Genomic DNA, 14,682 nt, shown 5'->3' with positions numbered 1-14,682 from the left:
CATCAAAAACCCCAAAAAGAAGAAGTAAACTTTTGTATATTAAAAAAAAAGAAGAAGTAAAACTCATCTATATATCTATGGCTTAAAAAAAAAGTGTAAGTTTTACACAAGATGTAATTTGAATCCATATATATGTGTAAATATAATTGTGATTATTTTTACCTATACCTTGCTTAAACACACGTTATACATTAGTATAAACTAATGTCAACTAATGATTTTCTGTGTATCTATATAAAAACTTCTTGTCTTTGTTTAAAATAAAGATTTGTTTTGGGGTCCTTGTAACAAAATCCTTTGTTTTGTTCTTCACTTTGTGTCGGTCATTTTAGATTTGCATACCCCAAACCAAACCAAAACAAACCCCTCTCTCTCTCTCTCTCTTCCCACTCATGGGAAAGTGTGAATGGTACCTCTTTCTCTTCGAATTGACTCGTTTGTACCACATAAAAAGTAAATGAAAGGACAAGATTTTGAAGACCAAAAGGCGTACGTCTGTTGATCTTGGTGAACCTGCCAAACCTTTCATTCCTATATAGGACCAGGTAGTAGACATTGTTCAATAAATTACTAATATAAAGTAAAAACAGTCTCAGTATCATGATCATCTTCTTCTTCTTCACATTGTTGTTCTCTTTTATGCTTTTTCCTGGAAAAAGGTTAAGTAAGTGGAAATGTATATATATATATATATATATATATATCAAACAAGTATTAAAGATATTGCAATGCATGCATATAGTCGTATGAATAGAATAAAAAATGCCATTATTCAAGGAAGGTAGGCAGGAAAGTAAAGGTAGCTAGCTACTTTCATTTGACTTGAAGTAAACCTCTTCTTCTACATATTTTCTATCATTTGAATATGACTTCGGTCATTCTTTTAACATTTGCTTACATGATTTTGTGTATTTATTTATTGACCAAGACTAAGGATACCATATTACAATAGGCTCTCTTATTAAGCCAATATTTTATTTTTATGGGTGGTCTCACTTTTCCTTACTTTCATCATGGACGTGAAATGGTATTTATACCATTTCCTTATCTTCTTCCAAGCTGGTTCCTTCATGCTTATTGAACCTTTATTGTTCTGTATTTAAAGGGCATCTGGGATTTTGGCACATAGACTGACTATACAGAAGCGAAAATGATTGAGAAAACCGAGTTGAAGAAGGATGAAAGTCAGGACAGAAGCTTAATAGGTTTGCTATCTTGGTCTATCAAGGGTGTTCTCAATGTGCTCTTTAATAATAACAGGTTTGTGCATGTGGATTATCATATGAATATTACTTTTATGCAATTTATTTTTTAGCCAAATGTCAACGCATGTGGATGATAGAAATAAGTAATACATGAGTCATTATGATTTAAGCTGATTATTGTTGCACATGGCTAGTTATACATAGCCTATGAAATCGTGTGTACGATTTCACGATTTCAGCTTGTGAGTGCATGCACACTATTTGTGATAATCATTACTAGCTCTGTTATTTTTGACAATGATTGACTGTACTGAAGCGAACAAGAAACTAAAATTATGGAGTCAATGGTGGAGAAGACTGAGGTGAAGAAGGAAGAAATTCCGGGTAGAAGCTTAGTAGATTTGGTATTCTCTTGGTCTCTCAAGGATGTTCTCAATGAAGATCTTCACAAACACCAGGTTTGTCCACCATAAAGCTCTCACCCTCCTCTGTCTAATTAAAATAAGTTTCAGCATGTGGATTATGATATGAATAATGTTTTCAAGTGGAAGGGTAATATTGATTTCCTTCTAAAAAAAAAAAAAAAAAACTTTTTTCAATAATTACTAATGTTCCATGTCAGAGGTATATCACTTTTACTGAGAATCACCACTGACACCATTTTTATTGTGAGCAGTTATGAAAATAAAGTTGTAAAAAATGTTTTGTTCCTAGATTTATCATTAAAATCTATTGATTAGCCAAATGTTTATGACAGAAGGAATAACACCTCTCACCAGAAGTAGATTTGTATATTAAACAGAATTGTTTAAAAAAAAAAAAAAAAATGAAGTTAACCTAAAATTACATTGACCTATTTTATTTTTTCTTACTTTTCTTGTGTGTTGCTAAATCATTGCATTTTTTGGTCAGACAGGTGACTCTAAAACCTTTTCTGATTAATAATCTCTGAAGAGTTAGTTGAATTAATATTTAATTATACTGGCCATTCCCTTTTTGCTCAGTAGCTGAGTTTAGGATTTAAAACTGCATGAGAGAGGGCAATACTAAATGACTTAACAAAGGTTAATTTGTTGAATACAAATCCTAGTTCCACCTTATGCTCCACTAGGATTTTTTTCCTTATAAAGTAATTAAAGTTTTAAATGAAAAGAAAAAAGAAAAAAGAAGAAGACTAATGACATATAATATTTGGTGGAGTATAAAGTAGAACACTAAGTCTAAGAGCCAAATAGGTCATTTTTATTCAAAGTTTGTATTTAGTTCCTTATATCTTGTCAAGTAAATCATGATAGGAAAGGAGAAGGGGCTATGACTAAATAGTATGACATCTAGCAGTTAGCCTTACCAAATAGTTGAATTATTATGATTTGATTCAACTATTTATTCGGTATGTTACCATTTTTCATAAAGAGATATAGTGCTGCAATTATTTCCATATCATGTAAAAGGGGTGGCAAAATCAACCCAAAGCCATTTGCCCACCCACTTAAATGAGACCCAAACCCACCTAATTATTAATTGGGTTAAATGGGTATTAACCCAATTAACATTAATATTTATTGGGTTTTAATTGGGTACTCAATTAGACCCAATTATGATTCAACTACCATTTCTACAAATCACCCAACTCTAAAATGCCCCAAAACCACTAAAATTATCAAAATACCCCCTTAACCTCAAAAATGACCAAAATAACACCTAAACCTAAAAATGACTAAAATACCCCTAAAACCTAAAAAAAGACCAAAATACCCCTTAAACCTAGAAAATGACCAAAATACCCCAAAAACCTAAAAATTATCAAAATAACCCCAAAACCTACAAAATGACCAAAATACCCCTGAAACCCAAAAAATGACCAAAATACCCCCCAAAACCTGAAAATTACCAAAATACCCCCAAAACCTAAAATTTACCAAAATCCCCAAACCCTGAAAAATGACCAAAATACCTTCGAAACCTTAAAATTACCAAAACACCCCCAAAATCCAAAAAATGACCAAAATACCCCCGAAACCCAAAAAATGACCAAAATACCCCAAAAAATAACCAAAATACCTTCGAAACCAAAAAATGACCAAAATACCCCCGAAACCCAAAAAATGACCAAAATACCCCAAAAACCCAAAAAATAACCAAAATACCCCTGAAACCCAAAAAATGACCAAATACCCCCGAAACCCAAAAAAATTACCAAAATACCCCCCAAAACCCATTAAATTACCAAAATACCTCTTGAAACCCATAAAATTACCAAAATACCCCTGAAATCCAAAAAATGACCAAAATATCCCTGAAACCTAAAAATGACCAAAATACCCCTGAAACCTAAAAATTACCAAAATTCCTTTGAAACCTAAAAAATGACCAAAATAATCCCGAAACCTAAAAATGACAAAATACCCTCAAAACCTAAAAAATGGCCAAAATAACCCCGAAACCTAAAAAATGATCAAAATAATCTAGAAACCTAAAAATGATCAAAATACCCCCCCTAAAACTATAAAATGACCAAAATACCCCCTTAACCTAAAAAATTACCCGAATACCCATGAAACCTAAAAAATGACCAAAATACCCTAAAACCTATTGATGATTCCTTGATTATCAGTGGGTTGATAAGACTTGAACGTTGATCTTCGGGCTATCTCCTGTAATACCAAAGACACAGAATCAGAGGGGACCGGTGGTGACCGGCCAAAAATCCTCCGATGATCAAGTTAGTTTCTTGGAACTCTCTGTAACGAAGAAGTATTCTCTTAAAAGTAAGAAAATGTCTGAATACCTTTTTCCTTCATCGAAGAAGCCTTATATAGTGTGTGGAACGGTTATCTATTTGGTAACCGTTCCCAGTGTCGAGGAGTCCGGAGAATTGGGAGTAACCGCTGTGGAAGTTACTTAGGTCGGAGGGGCCGATGAACTCGTCCATCCATAGCAAGGATGGACGAGACCTCCAGGATGATCTCGTCCACTTTTAGTGAAAGACGGACGAGATCATCTTGGAAGGCTTGTCGTTCATAAATGACAAGTAGATCTTAGAGGTATTAAGCTCGTCCATATACGGACGAGGGTCGCTGGTGCGCTTGTTGTTGCTTCTGTCGTTGGACGATACATATGGACGAATCATGGACTTGGGATAATTTGTGACACCATCAGTTGCCCCCTCGTCCATGTGAGTCGTCCAAAAGGTTGAACGTTCTTGGACACATTTGGTTAATACTTACTGTGCCACGTGTCCTTTTCTTATTAGAGACTGATTCCGTCGATTTATTTTTCCAAGGTAGATGCCACGTGTTGCTTCTGTATTGGTTGGGTCGTTTCGATTACCCAGGTCAGCTTCCTATAAATAGTGGAATGCCTCCCTTGACCCTCCTCATTCCAGAAATTTTCTTCCTTGACATCCATCGTCTAGAGCCTCGTCTAGGAGTTCTCTGCGTCTAGAGTCTTCTTCCGTCTAGAGCCAGGTACTCTTCTTTTTCTCGTCTTTAGGTTTAAGTTTCTTGTTAGGGATGTCTGTCGCTTCCTCGTCTACAGATAGCCTTAATAAGGTTATAGACGAGTATTGTGATGATACTAGTGATAGGTCTAGCTCTAGCAGTGCTAGTGATGAGAGTGGAGGAAGCACGGACGAGAACTACTCTTCTGGGGCCCCTGGGCTCCCTATTGAAGTCGTCCAAGAACAGCTTAGGAGAGCTTCTGGCTCTCAAGCTGGTTCTCCGTCCAATCCTACGGACGAGGTAGAGACCGTCTTCAGTTGCGCTGTAGGCGTCCATTCTAAGACGGACGAACAGAGGTTAGGTAACCTTAGGTCCTGGTATCAAATCCCAGACGAGTTTAACCCTAGGCTACCCGTCCATGGAGAGTGGTGTTGTGAGCCTCGTTTTGGAATAGGCGTCTATGAATCTTACTTCCTAGGTGGCCTTAGGTTTCCTTTAAATGCCTTTGCTAGGGAGTTACTAGTCAAATTAGGTCTAGGTGTTTGTCAATTCAATCCCAACGCATGGAGATTAATTATCTCCATGCAAATTTTGTGGAGGGAAGTTTTTGGTAGGGACCGTCCTCTTACAGTGGACGAGTTCCTTTATTGTTATAAACCTTCTGTCATAAGTCAGTCTGAAGGTTTTTACCAATTTACTGCTAGAGGGAATGATTGTAGGTTGATCAAGTCCCTAGCTTCGTCTGATAGGAAGTGGAAGACGGAGTTTATTTTTATTTCAGGCTTCTGGGCAGGGAACCCTGTGGACGTTGGCAGGGATCCCTTTCCTCCTTACACTGGGGACCTGGGGAACCTTCGTCCAGAAGGTACGTCCCTTCCCCTCGTCTACTTTTATTTTTCTACTTAGTACATTTACAATTTCTAACCTTTGTTTGTTCATTGTTTTGTAGCTGCCAAACGTCCGTCCTTGAGCAAATTTCACCGTGACCGCGTCCACAGGGCTCGTCTACACGCAGACAGGAGCTTCCATTCCCTTGTCACGCTTAGGCGTCTGGCCAAGTGGGGTTTAGGTCCCGAGCCTTCAGACGAAGCTATAGCCCACGAAGTCACTGTGCGAAAAAGTAAGTTTTTAACTTAAACTTCCCTTCTTTTTCTTTTTTATGTATACATTCCTCATTTGTTCATCTCGTCCTAGGAATGTCAACAATGAAAGAGAACCGAGGAAAAGAGATCGCAGGAGAGGGGAAACGTCCTGAGGGTCAAGCCCAGGATCGTCCAACGGCTGGGGACAAAAGAAAGTTCTTGCCTAAGAACATTGACCTGGAAGGGCTCCCCAGTCGAAGAGATAAAAGGGTTAAACAAAGCTCGTCCAAGGTGGTCAAGTCCAAACCACCCTCGTCTCAGCCTGCCGTCCAAATAGTTGATGTGGACTCGTCCACTCCAGTTGAGTCCACCCCGTCCAAGACTCCTCCCAGAACTCCTGTGGCCAGATCTACCATGCCTGGCTCGTCCCAGCCTTCTATGAATATTATTGCAAATGAAGACCTGGCTTGGGAACGGTTCCAGATGGCCGTCAAGGACGAGGATATAAACATGTGCTATAACATGGGCTTGAAGGAATTTGAGCATTCAGGCGTCCATGACCTTTTCAAGGTATGCCAGTATCCCTCGTCCTTGTTTAGTTATTAAATTTTCCTCATTTAATCATTCTATGTTGTTCTCTGTTCACAGGCCATGTCGAAGTTTATAGCAGCGTCTAGACAGGCAATGGAGCTGGACAAGACGAGGGTCTTGTTGGAGACGAGGATTCAGGAAGTGAACGCTGACTGTAAGAAATGGGCTGGGTTTGCTGAAAAAGCTAAGGACGAGGTCAAAGAGCATAACAAGCTAATTGAGGAGCTAAGGACGGATGCATTGGAGAAGGAGACGCGCATTGATCACTTACAACAGGTGAACAATGAGTTGAATGCTCGTCTTTCCAAGGCACGAGAGGACGCTGTGGCTGAGTTCAAGTCGTCCAAAGAGTATACAGACACTTTGGATCGCAATTATGCAGCTGGTTTTGAAGATTTCAGAATGGACGCTGTTGAAAACTTTCCTGAAGTTGATTTCAGCACAATCAAGCTTAACCTTGCTGCTGCCACAAGCTCTCTCCTCCAGACTGGCTCTGATGATGTCAACGTTGAAGACGACGCCAGCACTCAGCCTCCTCAGGACGAGCCTACAGTGAATGCTCCCCCTTCTTAGGACGAGATTTTAAACTTTGTAGCTTTGCTTTTTCTTTTTTTGTAACTTTTGTGTTTGGTCCTTTGTTTTTGGACCTTCTTTATGTAACAAGAATACATTATACTCGTCCATGGTTTTAGGACGGGTTTTTAAGTATACTATTTCTGCTTTTCAAACTAATCAAGGGTTTTTGGACGTAGGATGTCCACCCTTTGAATGAAGTTTTATCTTATTTGCATGGATAAATAATTTCATTTTCTTTGAATGGACGAGTGATTTCATTTTCTTTGCATGGACGGATGCTGCTAAGCTATTACTCTTAGCTCGTCCATAATACATATTTTTCATGTAGTCTAACTCGTCTTAGCAGGTAGTATTTTTAATTAGTTTGATTCGTCTTAAGACTTGCAAACTAATTTTTCATACCGTCTACTTATTTTGCCAACTTTTTGTCTCGTCCAGAATTTGGATTGTTTCAGTTGGCTTTACCTCGTCCATGAGTTGGACGAGTATGGATGTGGTTTCTTTTATTCAAGAAAATTTAGACGTTACATCTCTGCGTCCAGAGATTTTGTTCGTCTTGGATCTTTCAACCCTCTTGAGGATTGAATTGGACGACAATATCATGGAGAATTCACACAACATTTTGTACATAACATAAATATTGTTTACAAACAAGGCATATGCACACTGATGCCTTTTTATTTAATAAATACATATTTCATGACTTCGTCCATAACCACAACACAACTATAAAAAGTAAATCATAGTTTCAAACTTCACACACAAACAATACCAAACATAGTTGTATCAAGCAGCATCACTCATAATAGTACGCTAGTAGACAGATAAGACCCAAGTCTCGTCCATAGGTTCACTCTTACTGGTAATACCTCCTCAGGTGTTCCACATTCCAAGGATGTTCCAATTTTCTCCCGTCCAGGGCCTCCAGGTAGTAGGATCCTTGCCTTTTACAGTTGATTATTCTATAGGGTCCTTCCCAGTTTGGGCCCAACTTCCCATGTGCTGGGTTCTTGGTTGACAAAGAGACCTTTCTCAGGACGAGATCTCCTATATGGAAACGCCTAGGCTTCACCATCACATCATACTGCTTAGCCATGAGGTTCTTATACTTTGCTGCCCTGTATTCTGCGTTTGCCCTTACCTCGTCTATTAGATCGAGGTTCAGACGAAGCTGGTCCTCATTATCCTTGTCTTGATACGTCATCACCCTGTGATTAGCCATATGCACTTCTGCAGGTATGACCGCATTGCTTCCATAGGCCAACTTGAAAGGGGTCTCCCCTGTAGGGGTCCTCACAGTGGTCCTGTATGCCCATAAAACTCCTGGTAATTCATCTGGCCATATTCCCTTTGCCCCCTCAAGCCGAGTTTTGATGATTTTCAACAAGGATCGGTTTGCTACTTCAGCCTGGCCGTTGGCTTGGGGGTGTGCAGGTGAGGAATAATGGTTCTGAATTCCAAAGTGTAGGCAAAAGTCCTTGAAGAGTGCATTGTCAAATTGCCGTCCGTTGTCAGACACCAATACCCTCGGCACTCCAAATCTGCAAACAATGTTCTTCCACACGAAGTTCTTAACATTCTGTTGTGTGATATTTGCCAACGGTTCTGCCTCCACCCATTTGGTGAAGTAATCGATGCCCACAACTAAAAACTTCATCTGTCTTACTCCCAAAGGGAAGGGACCCAAAATGTCCAATCCCCATTGTGCAAAGGGCCACGGTGCTACCATTGGGGTGAGGTATTCCGACGGTTGCCTGGGGACATTGCTAAATCGCTGGCACTGGTCGCAGACTTTAACGTATGCTTTTGCATCAGCTTGCATGTTCGGCCAGTAATATCCTGCACGGACGACCTTGTGGACAAGTGATCTGGCTCCTGAGTGATTGCCACACGCCCCTTCATGAACTTCTCTCAGCACGTAGTTTGCTTCGTCCGGAGCAAGGCACCTAAGGTAAGGTTGAGAGAAGCCTCTCTTGTATAGCACTTCATTCATAAGGACGTATCTAGCTGATCTCACCTTCACCTTTCTGGCTTCGTCCTTTTCTTCTGGTAGTCGTCCGTCTTTCAAATATGATATAATGGGAGTCATCCAATTTTCTCTGTGGTTCACCTGTTGTACCTCCTGGGCATCTATACTCGGCATATACTGAACTTCATCTGACTTTTCTAATGATTCATCTGCTGAGGCCTCTTTGGCTATAGTATCAGCTTCCACGTTCTCCTCCCTGGGGATTTGAACGAAGTCAGCTTTTTCGAACCTTTTCACAAGGCGCATCACCCTACTAAGATATTTCTTCATTCGTCCTTCCTTCGCTTCATACATCCCATTCACTTGCCCCATGATCAGTTGGGAATCTCCCATAACACATATGGACTTGGCTTCCACGGACTTCGCCAATTCTAGCCCTTTGAGGAGGGCTTCATATTCGACTTCATTGTTTGTCGCTTGGTACTGTAAACGGACTTTATGTTTCAGTTTGTCTCCCTCTGGGGACTGCAGGACCACACCAATTCCTCCTGCATGCCGTGTAGACGAACCATCCACATGGATGATCCATCTCTTGCTCTCCTCTGCCTCATTATGACTTGGGGTAAACTCTGCGATAAAATCTGCTAGGGCTTGAGCTTTTATGGCATGCCTTGGTTGATATCTGATATCAAACTCACTTAGCTCCACAGCCCACTGGATTAATCGTCCTGCAGCTTCCAGTCTACTCATTGCTTTTTTGAGAGGATGATCTGTCATAACATTAATGACATGTGCTTGGAAATAATGCCTCAGCTTCCTTGAAGCTGTGATCAGTGCGAAGGCCAACTTCTCCATTTGTGGATATCGTCCTTCCGCTCCTTTCAATGCCTTGCTTGTATAATACACAGGTCTTTGGACTTTATCTTCCTCTCTTATCAATGCTGAGCTCACAGCATATGGAGTTACCGCTAGGTATAAATATAGTTCCTCTCCTTCCACTGATGGACTTAGCAGCGGTGCCCTGGTAAGGTATACCTTCAAATCTTCAAAAGCTCTCTGACACTCGTCGGTCCATTCGAATGCTTTTTTGAGAACCTTAAAAAATGGCAAACATTTATCAGTAGCTTTAGAGACAAACCTGTTAAGCGCAGCAACTCGTCCAGTGAGGGATTGGATTTCCTTAGTATTTTGCGGTGGCTTCATGTCCAGTATTGCTTGAATTTTATCTGGATTTGCTTCAATTCCCCTGTGGGATACCATAAAGCCAAGGAATTTCCCTGATGATACTCCAAAAGCACATTTGCTAGGATTCAGCTTCATGTGATACCGCCTCAATGTCTCAAATGTCTCCTGCAGGTCGTCTAGATGTCTTCCTTCGTCTTGACTTTTCACCAGCATGTCATCTACATAGACTTCCACATTCCGCCCAATCTGCGGACGGAACATGTGGTTGACCAACCTCTGATATGTCGCCCCTGCATTCTTCAAACCAAACGGCATCACTTTATAGCAGAATAAGCCTTGACTGGTGACAAAAGATGTCTTCTCTTGATCAGCCTCGTCCATTCTTATCTGATTGTATCCTGAAAAGGCATCCATGAAGCTAAGCAATTTGTGGCCTGCAGTTGAGTCTACTAACTGGTCAATGCGCGGTAACGGATAGCTGTCCTTGGGGCAAGCCTTATTCAGATCAGTGAAGTCAACGCACATTCTCCACTTTCCATTCGCTTTTTTGACCATTACTACATTGGCCAACCAATCCGGGTAGTACACTTCCCGAATGAACTTTGCTACCATCAGCTTTTGGACCTCGTCCTTGATTGCACTATCTCTTTCGGGGGCAAACACCCTCTTCTTTTGCCGCACAGGCTTGGAGGAAGGACATACATTCAAACGGTGGGTAATGACACTAGGGTCTATACCCGGCATATCATCATGACTCCACGCAAACACGTCGATGTTGTTCTTCAAAAATTGGACGAGGTCCGTCTTAATCTTCTCTTCTAAATCTGCTCCAACCCTGGTACACCTCTCAGGGTTATTTTCATCCAAGGGAATATCTTCCAATGCTTCAGTAGGTTCTGCTACAACCCTCTTTTCTTCAATGTTCATTGCTTGAACTTGTTCATCCATGGCCAGCATGGCCAAGTAACACTCTCTTGCTGCCAGTTGGTCACCTTGTACCTGTCCTACCCCGTGTTCTGTTGGAAACTTGACTGATAAGTGGTAAGTGGAGGTAACAGCTTTCCAACTATTCAAAGTTGGCCTCCCAATGATGGCATTGTAAGAGGATGGACAGTCTACCACAAGGAAGTTCACATCCTTGGTAATCTGTCGTGGATATGCCCCCACTATCACGGATAAGGAAATGGTACCCACTGGTTGCACCTTCATCCCACCAAAGCCTACTAGGGGGGAGTTCACTGGACGGAGCTGGTCTCGTCCTAATCTCATCTGCTGAAAAGCTGGATAATATAAAATGTCTGCTGAGCTTCCATTGTCCACAAGCACTCTTCTGGTTGTGTAGTTTGCAATTAGTAAGGAGATGACGAGGGCATCATCATGAGGGTGATGAATTCTGTCAGCGTCCTCGTCCGTGAAAGTAATTGCCCGCTCGTCCGTGGATCTTGCTATTGGTGACCGTCCAGAAAGCTGGACGCTTTGTACTACCTTCAAGTAAGCTTTCTTGGACTTGGACGACTGGCCAGTTGTACTTCCCCCAATGATGACTCTTATCTCCCCGAGTGGTGGTCACGATGAATCTTCCATCTTTCCCTTCTGTTTCTCGTCCCTCTGGTCTCGTCCAAGGAAACCCCTCAGCTTCCCTTGCCTTATGAGATTTTCAATTTGTTGCTTCAAGTCAAAACACTCGTCCGTGTCATGACCATGATCCCTATGGAAGCGACAGTACTTGTTCCTGTTGCGCTTGTTGGGATCACCCTTCATCTTCTCCGGCCACTTCAAGGAAGGATCATCCTTGATTTGCATAAGGACTTGGTCAAGTGGGGCATTTAAAGGGGTATACTGCTGGTTCCGTACTGGAGGGCCTGGTTTCTTACTTTCTCGATCTCTCCTTTCCTCCATCCGTCCCTTCTTTGGACGAGTACCCTGCTCGTGCTGACGACTGGGATTTGCGTCCATTCTCTCGGACCTCTTCCTCTTCTTAGCAATGATTGCATCCTCTGCATTCATGAAATTTTGAGCCGAATGGACGAGTTCGGCCATGGACTGGGGCTCTTTCTCGTAGAGCTTATGTATAAACAGATCTGAATTCACCCCGTTGTGGAAGGCTGCCAGTAGAAGCTTATCGTCTGCCTCGTCCACACTGAGAGCTTCCCTGTTAAAACGGGTGATAAATGACCGAAGGCTCTCGTTCTCTCCCTGCTCTATCGTCAACAAACTGGACGAGGAACGTTTGTGCCTTTGTCCTCCAATGAAATTGTTAACAAATAACTTGCTCAACTCTTCAAAAGAACTCACCGAATTTGGAGGTATTTTACTAAACCAAACTCGCGCCGAACCCTTAAGGGTGGTTGGGAAGGCCCTACACATTATCTCATCAGGCACTCCTTGAAGATGCATGGTGGTCTTGAAAGTGGCTATGTGATCAAACGGGTCACGTGTTCCATCATATGAATCCAGAGAAGGCAACTTGAACTTTGATGGTAGTGGGTGACCGTTGATGGAGGCCGTAAAGGGAGAATCAGTCCTGTGAACCAAGTCTTCTATCGGATTCGCTCTTTTCATATTCTCTTTCATCTCCTCCATAACTCTCTTCATTTGGTCCATTTCCTCCTTCAAGTATGGTACCGTTCGCGAAGTGGTGCCTCTAAACTGACTTCCGACTTCGGTATTCTCTCTTCCACCATGACCATCTGTTTGTCTTCCTTCACGTTCTTCTTGTGTTTGCCTCCTCATATTAATCTCCATTCGTAATTCTTGGTTTTGGCGAGTCAACTCCGCCATAGCGTCTGCCATAGATTGTGTATGTTGGGCAGATGACTGCATGACCGGCGCAGACTGGCGATCGCGAAGCGGGTTGCTGCTTCCCTGATGGCCTGGGCTAGTAGCCCTTGATCTAGTCCGAACCATCAACCCTTTGTCACGGAGACACAAACTGTAAAACAATCGTCCCCACAGACGGCGCCAACTGATGATTCCTTGATTATCAGTGGGTTGATAAGACTTGAACGTTGATCTTCGGGCTATCTCCTGTAATACCAAAGACACAGAATCAGAGGGGACCGGTGGTGACCGGCCAAAAATCCTCCGATGATCAAGTTAGTTTCTTGGAACTCTCTGTAACGAAGAAGTATTCTCTTAAAAGTAAGAAAATGTCTGAATACCTTTTTCCTTCATCGAAGAAGCCTTATATAGTGTGTGGAACGGTTATCTATTTGGTAACCGTTCCCAGTGTCGAGGAGTCCGGAGAATTGGGAGTAACCGCTGTGGAAGTTACTTAGGTCGGAGGGGCCGATGAACTCGTCCATCCATAGTGAGGATGGACGAGACCTTCATGAGGAGCTCGTCCACTTTTAGTCCATCCATAGCAAGGATGGACGAGACCTCCAGGATGATCTCGTCCACTTTTAGTGAAAGACGGACGAGATCATCTTGGAAGGCTTGTCGTTCATAAATGACAAGTAGATCTTAGAGGTATTAAGCTCGTCCATATACGGACGAGGGTCGCTGGTGCGCTTGTTGTTGCTTCTGTCGTTGGACGATACATATGGACGAATCATGGACTTGGGATAATTTGTGACACCATCACCTATAAAGTGACTAAAATAACCCTAAACCTTTGAAATGACCCAAATAAACCCGAAACCTCTAAAAATGGCCACAAACAACCTGAAACCTCTAAAATTACGAAAAATACCCTGAAACCCCTAAAATGACCAAAATACCTCTAAACCTATAAAATGACCAAAATACCCCTCAAAATATCTAAAATGACAAACATACCAGTAATCCTATAAGATGAACAAAATACACTTGAAGCCTCTAAAATTACCAAAATAGGGGTTTGGGGTATTTTGGATGTTTTGAGGGTATTTTCGTTAAATTAAAGGTTCTAAGAGTATTTTAGTCATTTTGTAGGTTTTGAGGGAATGTCACTAATTTTTTAGGTTTTAGGGGTGTTTCATTAACTTTTAGATTTTGGGGTCATTTTTTGTAATTTTCTAGGTTTTGGAGGTCGTTTAATAACTTTTTAGGGTTTGGGGATATTTCAATCATTCTTTAGGTTTCCGAGGTATCTTATTCATTTTTTAGGTTTAGGGGGTATTTTGGTCATTTTTTAGTTTTAGGGGGGATTTGGGTAATTTTTTAGGTTTAGGGTGTATTTTTATCGACTTATAGGTTTAAGGGGCATTTTTGTCATTTTATAGGTTTCGTGGTATTTTGGTCATTTTTTAGGTTTCAAGGGTATTTTGGTCATTTTAAGGTTTAGGGGTTATTTTGGTCATATTTAGGATTCAGGGGTACTTTGGTCATTTTTTTAGGTTTCAGGGGGGTGTTTCAATTAATTTTTAGGTTTCGAGGGTATTTCGATCATTTTTTTGGTTTTGAGGGTATTTCGATCATTTTTTGGTTTCTAGGTTATTTTGGTCAATTTTTAGGCTTCGGGATTATTTTGGCCATTTTTAAGGTTTCGGGAGTATTTTGGTCATTTTTAGGTTTCGGCGTTATATTAGTTAATTTTTAGGCTTCGAGATTATTTTGGTAATTTTTTAGGTTTCGGGGGTATTTTGGACATTTTTTGGGTTTTTGGGGTATTTTGGTAATTTTCAGTTTTCGGAGATATTTTGGTCATTTTT

At 41.2% G+C, this 14,682-nt stretch overlaps 2 protein-coding genes across 2 annotated transcripts in view; both read left to right on the top strand.

Annotated features, from left to right (window-relative positions):
* Positions 1-14,682, top strand: part of LOC126720950 (uncharacterized) — a 37,965-nt gene that overhangs the window by 14,905 nt on the left and 8,378 nt on the right. The window contains exons 2-3 of the mRNA XM_050423895.1: positions 1,106-1,260; positions 1,522-1,663. Coding sequence (XP_050279852.1) covers positions 1,151-1,260; positions 1,522-1,663 — 252 coding nt within the window. The 5' untranslated portion in view covers positions 1,106-1,150. The remainder of the gene's footprint in view (positions 1-1,105; positions 1,261-1,521; positions 1,664-14,682) is intronic.
* On the top strand, positions 2,100-7,051 carry LOC126720954 (uncharacterized). Its single transcript, XM_050423897.1, has 4 exons — positions 2,100-5,510; positions 5,595-5,765; positions 5,840-6,297; positions 6,376-7,051. Exons 1-4 carry the CDS (start codon positions 4,718-4,720, stop codon positions 6,889-6,891), a joined length of 1,938 nt encoding a protein of 645 aa, XP_050279854.1. The 5' UTR covers positions 2,100-4,717; the 3' UTR covers positions 6,892-7,051.

Source organism: Quercus robur, chromosome 4 (genome assembly GCF_932294415.1).
Source record: "Quercus robur chromosome 4, dhQueRobu3.1, whole genome shotgun sequence".
Taxonomy (NCBI): Eukaryota; Viridiplantae; Streptophyta; class Magnoliopsida; order Fagales; family Fagaceae; genus Quercus; species Quercus robur.
Note: the sequence above shows the minus strand (reverse complement) of the source record. Positions and strands in the feature narration are given on the sequence as shown.